The 13931-nt window shown below is 45.0% G+C and overlaps 1 protein-coding gene across 3 annotated transcripts in view; it reads left to right on the top strand.

The window, feature by feature from the left end:
- Nucleotides 1–1206: 1206 nt before the first annotated feature.
- The window catches only part of ACTR3B (actin related protein 3B), a 90131-nt gene continuing 77406 nt past the window's right edge, over nt 1207–13931 (top strand). Inside the window, exon 1 of one of the 3 annotated variants that reach the window (XM_078437179.2) lies at nt 1207–1395. Coding sequence is in view for 2 of the 3 variants with exons in the window: in XM_078437173.2 (XP_078293299.1) it covers nt 1352–1395 (44 nt within the window). In the remaining variant the exon portion in view is untranslated. Of the gene's footprint in view, nt 1396–2461; nt 2917–13931 lie in introns of those variants that run through there. The other 2 variants (XM_078437173.2, XM_078437174.2) reach the window with 2 other exon arrangements.

The following is a 13931-nucleotide window of genomic DNA, read 5'->3' on the forward strand; positions in this document are numbered from 1 at the left end:
CCTTGGCAAAATGCAGAGTGGGCAAGTCAGTCTTTGTCCCTGGCTTTGGGGTCCTATACTGGGCTTCTTCCATTCTCCTGACCTTTCATTTCCCTCTCATCTTCTATTTCTCTCTCTAGTTCCCTTGGTGGGGGTGAGGGTAGGGTGGGGGTAGGGGATGATCATGGGTTACCTAGAATGACCAACTAATCTATTACTTCTTCTAGGGAAAAAAGCACATTGCTTTAAAACTAAACTGTATGGAACTATGTCTCCAGAAAGCTCCTAAAAATTAATGTCACAAATTTATGATAGGGCAGGAGCCGGAAGCAAATGGGACTTTCAGCACCTTCATAACATAGTAGGTAGGTGCTGGCCTGCTTTGGTCCCCCCCACTTTTTAAAAAAAGTTTGTTTGTTTGTTTGTTTATTTATTTATTTATTTATTTATTTATTTATTTATTTATTTATTTATTTATTTAAGTAATCTCTACATGCTCTACCCGCGGAGCCAGCCAGGCACCCTCCCCGCCTATTTATTTATTTATTTAAGTAATCTCTACATGCTCTACCCGCGGAGCCAGCCAGGCACCCTCCCCGCCCGTCCCTAGTTTCAGTAAGAACTTTGGGGGTCATCTCATGTTTGATGCTTAAAAACATTTTCCCATGAGGATCTTGCTGTAGCGTTAACTCCATCTAAGGTCATTGATCGTTTTGTCTTTATGGTGAAGGTTATACACTCACTCAACAAAGAGTTGGGTGCTTCCCATGTACGCACAAATACCGTGCTAAGCACCAGGTCATCAATGGTAAGACAGACACGAGCCCTATCCTAGTGGACCCTACAGTCCAATGGGGTGGGGCTGGGGGGGAACTACAAATAAATTAACGTTAAAAATTTGCTCCAAGCTTTGTCAAAGAGAGCAGTAGGCTGTTGAGATAGAGTAAGGTGCAGGGAGGAGACCGAGTTAGGATGATTAGGGACAACTTCCTGAGAAGGTGACATTCCAGCCGAGATTTACGGGATGAGAAGGCGACAGGCCCCGGCAACGAGGTCATGCTCACCGTAAGTCAGATAAAAATAACTCCCAATCTCTCCGGCAGCGGCATCTGACGTCCGCGCGAGCAGGCCTCGCCGCCAGCACTAAAGATGGCGGGCGGGCGGCAGGGCGGGGCGGGGCGTGCCCGCGGCCTGATTGGCCGGCCGGGCAGCGTCACGTGGGCGGCCGCCGAGCATCCGGGCCCCCCGGAGGCGGCGGCGGCGGCGGCGGCGGCGGCGCTGCGGTGGCTCCCGGGAGCGGGCGGCGCGGCGAGCGGACGGCGGCGGCGCCTCCCGGGCCGCCCGCGTGGGCCGAGCGGCACGCGTGCCGAGCATGGCGGGCTCCCTGCCTCCCTGCGTGGTGGACTGCGGCACCGGGTAAGAGCCGCCGGCGTCCGCCCCGCTCCCGCGCGGCCCGCCCCCGCCCCGGCGCCGAGCACCTGCTCCGCGGCCCGCCCTGTCTCACCTGGCGGCCGCACGGCGCCCCGCCGCGGGGCCCGGGCCCGGCTCCCGGCCGCCCACCTGTGCGCCCCGCCCCCTCCTCCCGGCCCGCGGAGGCCGCGCGCCGGTCACCTGCTCACCGTGCCGGGCGCCGCCCGCCTCGCCTCCCACTCCTCCCGGGCGCCGGGCCGCTGCGGCCCCTCCTGACGTTACCTGCCCCCTCCACCCGCCGGCCCGTGCCCCTGCCCGAGAGCGGCCCTGGTCCTGTGCCCCCCCAAGTGCATGTCCCTTCTTGTTAATAATTCTTTAGCACTTACTCGCGGAGGTTTTTACGTCGCTCTACCAACTTGACACCTTTTGTGCAGCCCGCTTTGCTCCCTCCTGGTGTCGAACGGTTCACTCAGCCTCAGCTCTTGCTTCGCTTGGCCGGTTCACTTGCCTTTTCGCTTAAAAAAAAAAAAAAAAAAAAAAAAAAGAATGATGTTAAAAAGCCTCCATTTTGGAAAACAATGTCTAAATTGGGGAAAGCCTTTTTTTTGTGGTCTAGTTTTTTTTTTCTTTTCTTTCTTTTTTTTCCCTTCTTTACTTTTCGGTTGAGATAGTTTCTTCTGATGTTGTTAACGACGTGCGAGAGAGACGTTAGGAAATTTCCCGTACTTTCAGTGTCCCAAGCTTCGCTGATTTTAGTTAGGAAGGTGAATCCATCCAGCTGGTGCTTTGGAAATTCAAGCATGCCTGCTTTGCGTTACAGAGGATGTACTTGGTAAAATAGCCTGGAACTAAAATTGAGTCTCGTAAAGATTTTTCGACACGGGATTTTAAGGATTTTTGCCATAAAATCTTCTGGTGGCATGTTCACCTTAACCTTGATTCTTTTCTGTAGAAAACTGCACTTGGTTTGGTTTCCTTGACAACCTTGTGGGGGTGTCTTTAATTTGTTACAGTCCATCTCCTACTGATCGTGCTTTCCTTTTCCTGCTGAAGCCACTAGCATGGGTTACAGGCTGGGAAAAAGTGCCTCTTGGCTTGTGCTAATTCCTTTTGAAATAAGCATTCGTATCAGAAGTCACATGGCCTTTTATTTTAGAAGTTGTTTTGCTACCCCAAACAGAAGCCAAAATCAAAATTGATGTGAACACCTGCCCCTTAATTGTTGGCGTCTGACGCATTCGTTCCCCCTGCAACATCTGTTTGCATCCCATGCCCAGCCGAGCTGTGGTCGTGTCAAAGAGTGAAGGCCACAGGGAGATGTATTTTTCATTCCCACACGTGCATGTGAAACCCTTGCTTTTGTATTTTTGGTCTTGTAAACCTAGTGAAATCTAAAGCAGTTCTTGGTAGCTGGCGCTAAGATAATGCCCACGGGGTTCGTCATACCTTTGTTAGTGACACGGGAACCTTACTCATCGTTCTTGCTATAAATGCCTACAACATGGTGCTCAGTTTTGACCTTTGGAGGTAAGTGATAAATGTAACTTAGCTCGCTTGGAGATAAAACTTCAGTTATGTCACTGTTTTGTGACCCCACTTCCTTGCAGTTTTGTTTTTGTTTTTTTTTTTTTTTCTGTCGTAGGCTTTGGCAGTCTGTTGTAGACAGTGGCAGGGAATCTTCCCAGTGGGTTCTGCACGGACATATTCTGTTATGGAAGTGACTGATTTATCAGGAATTCCCAGGGCCCGGTATGTGATCAGAAGGAGCAGCCTGGGAAGGCTTAAGTTCACTTAGGTGTATCAGTAGTAGTCTCCCAGAGAGTGAAAACTATTTGTGGACTGACTTTAGCCTCAAAATGGGATTAAATAAAAATGCACCTAAAATGAACCAGGACCAAGGGGAGTCCTCCTACGCTGTAGACCAGCGGCTGCCGTAGTTGGGCCTCGCATTTGGCCTTAGTCTCCCTGCCTGACAGTTACGAGAGAGTCATTGTCAATTATGTAATTGTTGTCATTAGGAAGGCAGAGGCATACCTGCTTCTCAGGTGAAAAAGCTTTTTTTCTTTAAAAAAATGTTTTTTTTTTTAATGTTTATACTTAGAATGCGAGAGAGTGCGCACCAGCGGGGGAGGGGCAGAGGGAGAAAGAAACACAGAATCCGAAGCAGGCTCCAGTCTCCGAGCTATAAGCACAGAGACAGACATGGGGCTCGAACTCCCAAACCGCGAGATCATAACCAGAGCCGAAGTCCAACACTCAACCTACTGAGTCACCCAGGTGCCCCTGAAAAAGCTTTTTATCTAGTATTAAATTCTAAAAGAAAAATTCACGTGGAACTGTACAGAGTGAACAGTAGTGATTTAGCAGTGTACCGAATAGTGTATATATACATATTTTTTTCTTTTCATAGCAAATAAATTTCATCTCTGTGACCGCACATCCTCCTCTAATAGTCCCTGAGATCACCTTAGCGAGCACAAGTGTGCTGGGGGCCAGGAGAATATGGACCGAGGTATCCGTTTGATCTGAAGATAAAGCTTTGTTTATTTAAAGGGACTAGTGGGTTACAGAGTTTTAAGAGAATATTCCACAAATTCCAGTCTTGCTTCTCTTAACTTTTTTTGCATTAAAAAAAAAGACCTTAAGTAATCTCTACATCCAGCATGAGGCGCTTGAAACCACAACCCTGAGGTCAAGAGTTGCACACCACTGACTGAGCCAGCCAGGTGTCCCTTTCTTGCATTTCTAAACTTATTTTGAAAAACAAATTCAGAAATATTGGAAAGCTACAAGAAGAGCACCCAACTACTGTGTATCCTTCACCTAGCTTCACCAGCTGTTAACCTCACTTCCATCATTCTGGGTATTAACTGTACATAGTATTTTTCTGAACCATTTGAGAGTAAGTTGCAGATCTTGTGCCCTTTTATACCAAAATACTTCAATGCATACAGGGACTGTCTCTTCTGTAATCACAGACCGATGACTAATGTGAAAGAGTCTAAGATGTATGCAGTGGTGTTGTCCACACAGCCTGGATCCCCAGGGCCTGTCCCATGATGACTTGTGGCCTCTTCTTCCATCCTTTGTCCAGCTCCGCACGTTGTGTTTTGTCACCAGCCTGCCTTTCAGATCTCGTCCAACCGTACAAGTCCCGGAGCCGTTTTCTGTTTTTCAGGACATTGACATTTTTGGAAGCCAGTTGCTGCGTATATGGTCCCTCGGTGTAGGCTTGTCTGGTGTTTCCGCAGGATAGATTCAGGACACGTGTGCATTTTGGTCAGGAATACCACACGAGGCGCCATTCTATCCAAGTGCATCCTACCAGAATCTCCCCACCCCCAGCGTGATTGAGATATAGTTGACAGAGACCCTTGTAGAAGTTCAAGTTGTGCAACATTTCGATTCATTTTATCTGTTGCAAAATGATTACCACCTTAGCTTCAGCCAACACCTCCCTCACATCACATAGTTGCCATTTCTTCTTTGTGGTGAGAACATTTAAGGTCTCTTCTCTTAGCAACTTGCAAGTACATGATACAGTATTATCGACTGTAATCACCACGCTGTACGTTAGATCCTCAGAACCTCTGCCTCTAGTCAGAAGGCTTAAAATAGTGAGTGATCTGTCTCCTCTTGGATGAAGCTCACTTGGGTTATTTGTTTATTTATTTTTTATTTTTTTTAACGTTTATTTTTGAGACAGAGAGAGACAGAGCATGAACGGGGGAGGGTCAGAGAGAGAGGGAGACACAGAATCTGAAACAGGCTCCAGGCTCTGAGCAGTCAGCACAGAGCCCGACGCGGGGCTTGAACTCACAGACCTCGAGATCATGACCTGAACCGAAGTCGGACGCTCGACCGACTGAGCCCCCTGGGCGCCCCTCGCTTGGGTTATTTCGATAGAGTGATGTCCGCTAGATTTCTCCACTGCAGTTTTCCCCTTTGTAATTAATATCATTTAGAGAGAGAGATTTGAGATTATGCAAATAAATACCTGTTCTTTCCTTAAACTTTCACCCGTTAGTTTTAGTGTCCACTGGTGATTTTTGCCTTAATTGATGATTGCAGTGGGGTTGCCAAATTGTGATTTAAGTTTAAACTCTAGCATCATTTCTACTTTTATTAATGTTTTAGTCTAAGAGCACACTTTTCCATCGTTGTCATCTATTTATCAGATTCAGTATGTAGGGGCTGTTGTTTTATTCAAAAGGTAATAATCTGTTATAATCAAAAGGTTTTTGTCTGTTATTGCCATTATTTGTTTTGATGCTTAAATTGTTCCAGATTTGGCCAATGAAGGCCCATGCAAACTGTTTCTGGTGTTCTTTAGACCTGTCCCCATCTTTTTTTTGAGCATGTTGCTGTTATCTGAAGACTTCAGCAATAGCCTTGTGCGTGCATACATCTTTTTGTGTGTTTTCCTGGGTTTCCCTGGGATAGATTTCTAGAAGTGGGATTTCTGGGTCAGAGGGTAACTGCATATGCAGGTTTGCCCATCAGTGCGAAATCCCGCTCAGCAGTATGTATCCTTACCAGCAATGTGTGAAAGGGCTTGTGTCTTCTTAATAGACTCACCAACAGAGTACATTGTCAAAGATTTTGATTTTTATCAGTCTAGAAGGTAAGAAGTGATATTACAGGTTTTTTTTAAAGCTTATTTATTTATTTTGAGAGGGAGAGAGAGAGTGATCGAGGGGAGGGGCAGAGAGGGAGAGACAGAATCCCAAGCAGGCTCCATACTGTCAGTGCAGAGCCTGATGCGGGGCTTGAGCTCACAAACTGTGAGATCATGAACTGAGCCGAGATCAAGTGTCAGAATCCTAACTGACTGAGTCACCTAGGCACCCCAGTGACATTAGAGTTTTGAGTTTCTTCTCATGTGGGAAGATGAGTATCTCTTCATGTGGTTAAGAGGCGTTACATTTCTGTCTCATCATTTCTCTAGCCCATTTTTCTGTGTGTTTTTGGTCTCGTGCTTCTTTGATTTGGGAAGCTCTTCGTGTGTTAGGATGTGTTGGACGTCACACAGACCGCTCCTGGCTTCAGTGATTTTCTAGGAGCAATTACAGGGCTGTAGTGAAAAAGTACAAAGCAAAAACAGCCAAGGGAAGAGGCGGGAGGAAACCAGGAGCAAGTTTCCAGAGTCGTCAGTGGAGTGACACGGACGTGCTTAGTCAGCACCCAGTCTGACAGCACACCAAGGAAGCTCATTAAAGATGGTGCCCGGTGTTACTGGGCCTGGCCCTTTCACCCCTGCCTAGCACATGCCGAAGTTCCAGAACCCCCTAAGGGAAGCAGATGTTCCGCATCAACTACTGTTTGCACGGCTTAGGCACAGTGAATACCATTTAGGGAATGGGGGGAACCCTCCTGAAACCGGAGTTCCCAGATGCCAGTCAGAGGCCCGGCTGGCAAGCAGGACTTGTCTCAAGAGAGCCATCTTGAGCCTGTTGACTCTTTTCTGCACGTGAGGGTGTTAGCTCTTCATGGTGTCAGTTGCAAAGGCATTTTCTTCCCTATGTATCATTTGTCTTTTGCTCTGCAAAGATTTTTTTTTAAGCAATCACATTTATCTTTTCCTTATTGTTTATAGAGTTTGAGTCAAAGTTTTTTCCCCCCTGTTCCCAGGTTATTTGGTGTTTTGTTTTCTGATGGTTTCATTCCTCTCTTCTCCCCCCAGCCCCCATTTAAATCCTTCATCTATTTGGAATGTATCCTGGGATATGTAGTATGAGGAAAGGACCCAGTTGGAACGATTCCTGTCTTTTTTTCCTTTTGGCTATGTCGTTTATCTCAACATCATTTATGAAAAAACCCCTGTGCTTAGAGATGCTGTCTTTATCATGTACTAAATTTGTGCAGTTGTTTTTATTTCTAGATTTTGTTTTGAGTTGCATTAATTGGTCTATTCATACACCACCGCCACGGGGTTTTAATTACTGAGGCTTTAGGATGATTTAATACCTGGGGAGGCCGGCCTCTCCTACACATCCCATTCTTTTTTTAGGTCTTTCTGATAGATTTTTGCTTGTTGTTCCTCCAAATGAGCTTATAATCAGCTTCTCTAGTTGGGCGTGGGGTGGGGGGGAGAATGCCTCCTGGCATTTATATTTGGATTCTGTTAAATTTATAACTTAATTTAATGAGGACCAACGTCTTTTTTTTAATTTAGTTTTTTATTTTTAAAAATTTACATCCAAATTACTTAGCACATAGTGCAACAATGATTTCAGGAGTAGATTCCTTAGTGCCCCTTACCCGTTTAGCCCATCCCCCCTCCAACAACCCCTCTACTAACCCTGTTTGTTCTCTGTATTTAAAAGTCTCTTGTTTTGTCCCCCTCCCTGTTTTTTATATTATTTTTGTTTCTCTTCCCTTAAATTGATCTGTTTTGTCTCTTAAAGTCCTCATATGAGTGAAGTCGTACGATATCTGTCTTTCTCTGACTAATTTCACTTAGCATCATCCCCTCCAGTTTCATCCACGTAGTTGCAAATGGCAAGATTTCATTCTTTCTGATTGCCGAGTGATACTCCAATGTGTGTGTATATATATATATGTATATATACACACCACATCTTCTTTATCCATTCATCCATCGATGGACATTTGGGCTCTTTCCATACTTTGGCTATTGTCGATAGTGCTGCTAGAAACATGGGGATGCATGTGTCCCTTCGAAACAGCATACCTGTATCCTGTGGATAAATGCCTAATAGTGCAGTTGCTGGGTCCTAGGATAGTTCTATTTTTAGTTTTTTGAGGAACCTCCATACTGTTTTCCGGAGTGGCTACACCAGCTTGCATTCCCAATGAGGGCCAACATCTTTATGATGGTGAGTCCTCCTATGGAAGAACATGGCGTAGCTTTCCATTAGTTCAGGTCTGTTTGTGTCTTTTAGGAATAGTGTTTCCCTTAGGTAGATTTCTTGTTAAGTTTACACATAGGTATGGAATTTCTGTTTTGCTGTCATAAATGGTGGCCTTCCTTCCTTCCTTCCTTTCGCAGGACTTTAACTCACAACCTTGAGATCAAGATCTGAGCTGAGTTCAAAAGTCTGACACTTAACCAACTGAGCCACCCAGGCACCCCAATGTGTTTTCTTTTTCATTATGTTTTCTGTTTTTCTTGAACACATTAAGGGTATTAGTTTTCTGTGCGTGTTAATTTTGTAATTTGTTACTTTAAAAGATACTGTTGTGTTTGTATGAGTTTTTTCCTTGATCTTGAGGGTTTTCCAGATACAAAATCTTTGGCAAATAGAGTGTTTTTCCCTTTTCTTTCTATTGGTAAGGACTCTGGTTTTTTTTGACACTTCAATGACCATTGCCTCTAAAATGTTAAATAGGAATGGAGTTAGTGGGCATTATTCTTTTGTTCTTTACTTTAGTGGGGCAGCTTCTGGTGTTTCCAAAATAATATGCTGGCTTTTGGGCTACTTTGTGTGTGTGTGTATGTGCCTACATACACACATGCATATGCAAGTATACAAATATATGTATGTACGCACACGCACGCACAAGCATTCAAATACATGCATGTACATGCACGCACATATACGAACACACGCATGCATGCGCATGCACACACAAGCACACAAACATGCACGTATGCGCATGATAGATACACGCGTGTGCATGCACGCATGCACACATAAGCATACAGAGACACACGTGTACACACCATCCATACCCATGCATACAGAGACACGTGTATGCGCATGCACGCACAAGCACGCAGAGACACGTGTACGCACATGCACGCACAAGTATATACAGATATACGCATGTACGCGCATGCACGCACATGTATACAAATACACGTAGGTACACATATGCATACATGTATCATGTTATTAATCAATTTCTGTTTTTTGGAATGTTTACAACAGGAATGGGTGTTGGATGGCAGGTATCTTTTTTTTTTTTTTTAACGTTTATTTATTTTTGAGACAGAGAGAGACAGATCGTGAACGGGGGAGGGTCAGGGAGAGAGGGAGACACAGAATCTGAAACAGGCTCCAGGCTCTGAGCCATCAGCACAGAGCCTGACACGGGGCTTGAACTCACGAATGGTGAGATCATGACCTGAGCCGAAATCGGACGCTTAACCGACTGAGCCACCCAGGCGCCCCTGTCAGGTATCTTTATTGTAAATGGAACAGGTAGTTTTCTTCCTTAGCCAGTTAGTATGATGGGTTATATTAACAGATTGCCTAATATTGAATCTCTCTTGCATTCTGGGATAACCCCCATTTGATCATGATGCATTATTTTTTGATGTGTAGGTAGATTGTTAACATTTTATTTAGATTTTTGCTTCAATGTAAGTGTGACTGATTAATGGCTTGGTGTTTTGGTGCAATCATTGTCAGATTTTGGAGTCAGCATTACGCTCTCTTCATAAAACAAATTAAGAGGTTTTCCTTTTCCTTCTATGCTCTGGGACAGTCTGGGATAGTATTGGGATTACCTGAGTTTTAAGGTTTTGGTAGAATTCCCCCGTGAAACTGTCTGAGCCTAGTGCTTTCTTGTGGGGAGAGTTTTGTTGCTCACCCTATTAGAACCCTGTGGGACTTTCCATCTAGTGGAATCAGTTGTGTTGTGGTTTGTTTGTCTAAAAACAATTCTTTTCATCCAGATTTTTCAAATGTATGTATATAGTAGCCTCATGATATAAAAAAGTGTCCTCTGCTTTTATGGTTATTTTTCCTTTTGTCACTCAAATTTATGTGTTTTGTTTTCATCCTTTTTTTCTTGGCTTACCTAGTGACTTGTCTTGTGGATCTTTTTTCAAACAATGAGCTTTGGGGTTTACTTCTTAGTTGTTAGTTTTGTGTATTTTGACTCATTCTGCTTTTGTCTTTCCTTTTTTTTTTTTTTTTTTTTTTTTTTTGCTTTCCTTTATTTTATCTTTTTATTTTTGAGCTGGTTGTTAAACTTATTTTTATTTTTTCCTTTACTTGAAAAGGCATTTATTACCATAAAATTTTGACTGATATATTTTAGGCTGTATGTATCCCTTAGACTTGGATTTATTTTTTGCATTATAATTTTCAAGAAATTTCTGTATTTTTGTTTTGAGTTTCCCCCATAACTCAGTATTTCTCTACTACCATGTTTTAAAATTTTCAGGTATAAAGGCCTGTTTGGTTTTTTATTTTGCTTTTAATTTCTGGTGTTGTTGCAGTATGTCCATAGAGAATGCTGTTTGCTTTATTTTTGTTCTTTGGACTTCATGGGGTCTAAGACCTGGTCAGTTTTGTGAATGTTCTGCACGGACGTGCAGATGTGTTTTCTGCTAGTGTGTCCAGAGTTTGAAGCGAAGCTGCCTGTGTGAGCTACTTACATGATGTTCCCCGGGCCTTCGGGTCTCCCCCGCTTACTCTGTGTCGGCCCGAGAATGGTGTGTTACGTCTTGCGCCCTTAATTCCCTGGCCTTCTGGAAGGGGGTGCTGCCCCATCGGGTACCTCTGTGTCAGCAGTTTGTGTCTGCCCGAGCTGTGACTGTAGTGCTGTGAGGGTGTCCTGTTTTTAGGGGGTTTTGCAGTCCCCTGGGAGTCCCAGTTCTACTTTGTCAGTAAAAAGGATGGTCCAAAACATGCCAGACTAACAGCAGGAGTGTTATTTAAGCTTTAAAGGAAGCAAGCAGTTCATTTAATCATTTATTTTTGGGCTTATGTAAAAATTTTTCATTTTATCAGAGTAATATGCATACTAATTAAAGGTCAGATAGAGCTCAGGGGCTTATGTGAAGACACATGGGTGCTGTCCTGCCTGCTTTTCTCTTTCTTCAGAAACAGCTGCTTTCAGCTCTTAATTCTGTATCTTTCAGCATTTATGGATTTCAGTGTTTCTAAATAATATGCACATCAATCTGTCTTTTGATTATCAAATTTTCACATTATCTCTTTAATTCTCTCATCCTGGGGCACCTGGGGGGCTCAGTCGGTTTAAGGACAGACTCTTGATTTCGGCTCAGGTCACGATCTCATGGTTCGTGAGTTCGAGCCCTGCGTCGGGCTACACGCTGGCAGTGCGGAGCCTGCTGGGGATTCTCTCTCTGTGTGTCTCTCTCTCCCTCTCCCCCACTTGTGCTCTCTCTGTCTCTCTCAAAACACATAAATAAACTTAAAACAAGAAAAGGGTTAAACTCTCTCATTTTGCCTTTGCCCTCTGTTTCTCCTTCCCTCTTCTCCCAAAAGGGGTTATTACATTTCCCAGCTAGTTTGTGACGCGTGTTTGTGTTACCACGCGTGTGCAGATGTACTTGCTCATGGAGTAAAAGTGTGCCATGATTGTTTTTTCTCTTAAATTTGGTTTTTATGGAAGCTCATGGTTGCCGCCTTTATTTGGGTTTCTTTGTATCCACTGCTAATGACTTTCCATATTTTCGAGTAGCCAGCTTCTCACTACAGTTTTCCACAAGGTTAATTACGTTACAGATCCCACCAGTCAGTTTGTTTTTGGAGATGTTCCTTCTGCAGACTTTGGCCCTTCTCTCTGGGGCGGTTGCTTCCCAGGCCTGCCCGCCGCACAGCCTGGGACTTTGCTTATAACCTTCTAGGCATTTCCTTTGCCTTTCTCCTGGATTGAGTCCGTTTCCTGAATCCTGCCTTCTGGCTGCTTGCTTTCCTCTCTGCTGGTGGCCCTCCAATAGCCAGCTTTGTGAGGCTGGGAGGCACCTGTGGGTGCAGGGATTCACAGTGAGTGCTTTTGACATGCCCGTGTCCCTCGTCTTGTCCCTCCTCTCCAGTGGGTGCACCTTTGTCATCCTGGCGTCTCCTGCCATCATTCTGGGGGCGCACGAACCTCTCTCCTGTGTGTTCTCTGTTCCACATCGTCGTCTTTTTTGGTTTTCTCCTTTGTGTTGGCAGAGGGCATCCTCCGGTAGCTTTCTGAGAAAGGGTGTGTGGGAGGGAGATGTTTACCTTTCCTGCTTGTCCGAAACGTGTTCGTTCTAACCCTTCACTTGGTTGATCGTTGGATGTAGTATTCAGTGTTGGGGAAGTAATTTTCCCTCAGTTTTTCAGACACTGATTCTTTGTGTTCTTGCTTCTGCTTTGCTGCTAAGAAGTCTGAAGACTTCGTAAATGACTTTGATTCCCCTACTCCGCTTCCTGGAAGCTTTTAGGGTTTCCTTTTTGTCTCTGGTTTCTGAAGTTTCACAACAACGTGCCTTGAAGTGAGTGTGTTTTCCTCTGTTGTGCTGGGCTTTGTGTGAGCTCCTGCAGTCTGAAGACTGGCATCTTTGAATTCTGGGTAAAACTTTAAAAATGTTTCTTCCTTTGCTGTGTGTGTGTGTGTGTGTATGTGTGTCAGGGCATGTGCTCATGTGCACGCTCTTTCTGGAACACCTGTTCACGTGTTGAATTCTTAGGCTGTTTCTCTGATTTTCTTACTCTTTCTCTCTTGTTCTCCATCATTCTGTCTCTTTTCCTTCTAGGATATGCCTTGCCTTATTTTCTAGTCCTTCTCTTCAGTTTTTTCCATTTTTTCTCTTATTTAAATTTCCAAGAATTCTTTTTGTTCTCTAAATGTTCTTTTACTAATAGTATCTCGTTTTATTTTTTGAATGTAGTATCTTCTTGTAGGGTATTGATGATGGTGTTTTTATGGTGGTGTTGGTGCTGTATCTCCCTATATAGGTTTTGTTTTTTCTCCTTTTTAAAACATTTTTTAATGTTTTATTTATTTTTTGAGAGAGAGCATAAGCAGGGGAGGGGCAGAGAGAGAGGGGGACAGAGGATCCAAAGTGGGATCTGCACTGACAGGCTGACAGCAGCGAGTCCGATGTGGGGCTCCAAGTCACGAACTGTGAGATCATGACCTGAGCTCAAGTCGGATGCTCAACCGACCGAGCCACCCAGGTGCCCCTGTCTTGTTTCTTCTGAGTTTTCATCTTTTTCTGCGGTAGAAAGGGTTTCCTCAGATGTTGGTAATTTCTGGCTGCCTGCTTATGATTAAAAGTCAGAAAATGGAAAAGCTCATTGGACTTTCTGAATGTGTAGATTTGCGTATTGATTTTGAATGTCACCAGGGGTGATGTAGGCAGGTTGTTTGTTGGGGAATGTTCTGGCGTCTGCATCTTTAGATTCTTCCTTTTGGACTGGTCAGTTTCCCCAGAGGCTACACTTCGGGTCCTCCGCATGGAGGCCAGGCCTGGGTGCTGGGCTTCTGAGAGCGGAGCGGGGAGAAAGCAGTGGTGGGACAGGGTGTCTGAGCCCTCAGCTTTTGCCGTGTACATGGTCAGGCGACCCTTTGTTTTCTGATTGGTGCTGGTGTCCCCCATGCCGAGTGACTGCCGGTGGAGGCCCTTTGCCTTACAGTCTCCAGAGAGTCCACGTGCAGAGTGCGCTGGGGTCACGGGGGAGCCGTGGCCCAGCTGTGGACAGAGGGGAGTCTCGCTCGGACCCCCTGGTTTGGGCCCTCGGGTCTCAGTTCCCCAGAGCCCGTGCAGCTCCCAGGTCTGGAGCCTTTCAGGACACACGCGTGCGTGCCGGGCTGGTCCTCAGCTCTTGCCTCTGCTGGTTTTCTTC

Source organism: Panthera onca, chromosome A2 (genome assembly GCF_046562875.1).
Source record: "Panthera onca isolate mPanOnc1 chromosome A2, mPanOnc1 haplotype 2, whole genome shotgun sequence".
NCBI classification, from domain to species: domain Eukaryota; kingdom Metazoa; phylum Chordata; class Mammalia; order Carnivora; family Felidae; genus Panthera; species Panthera onca.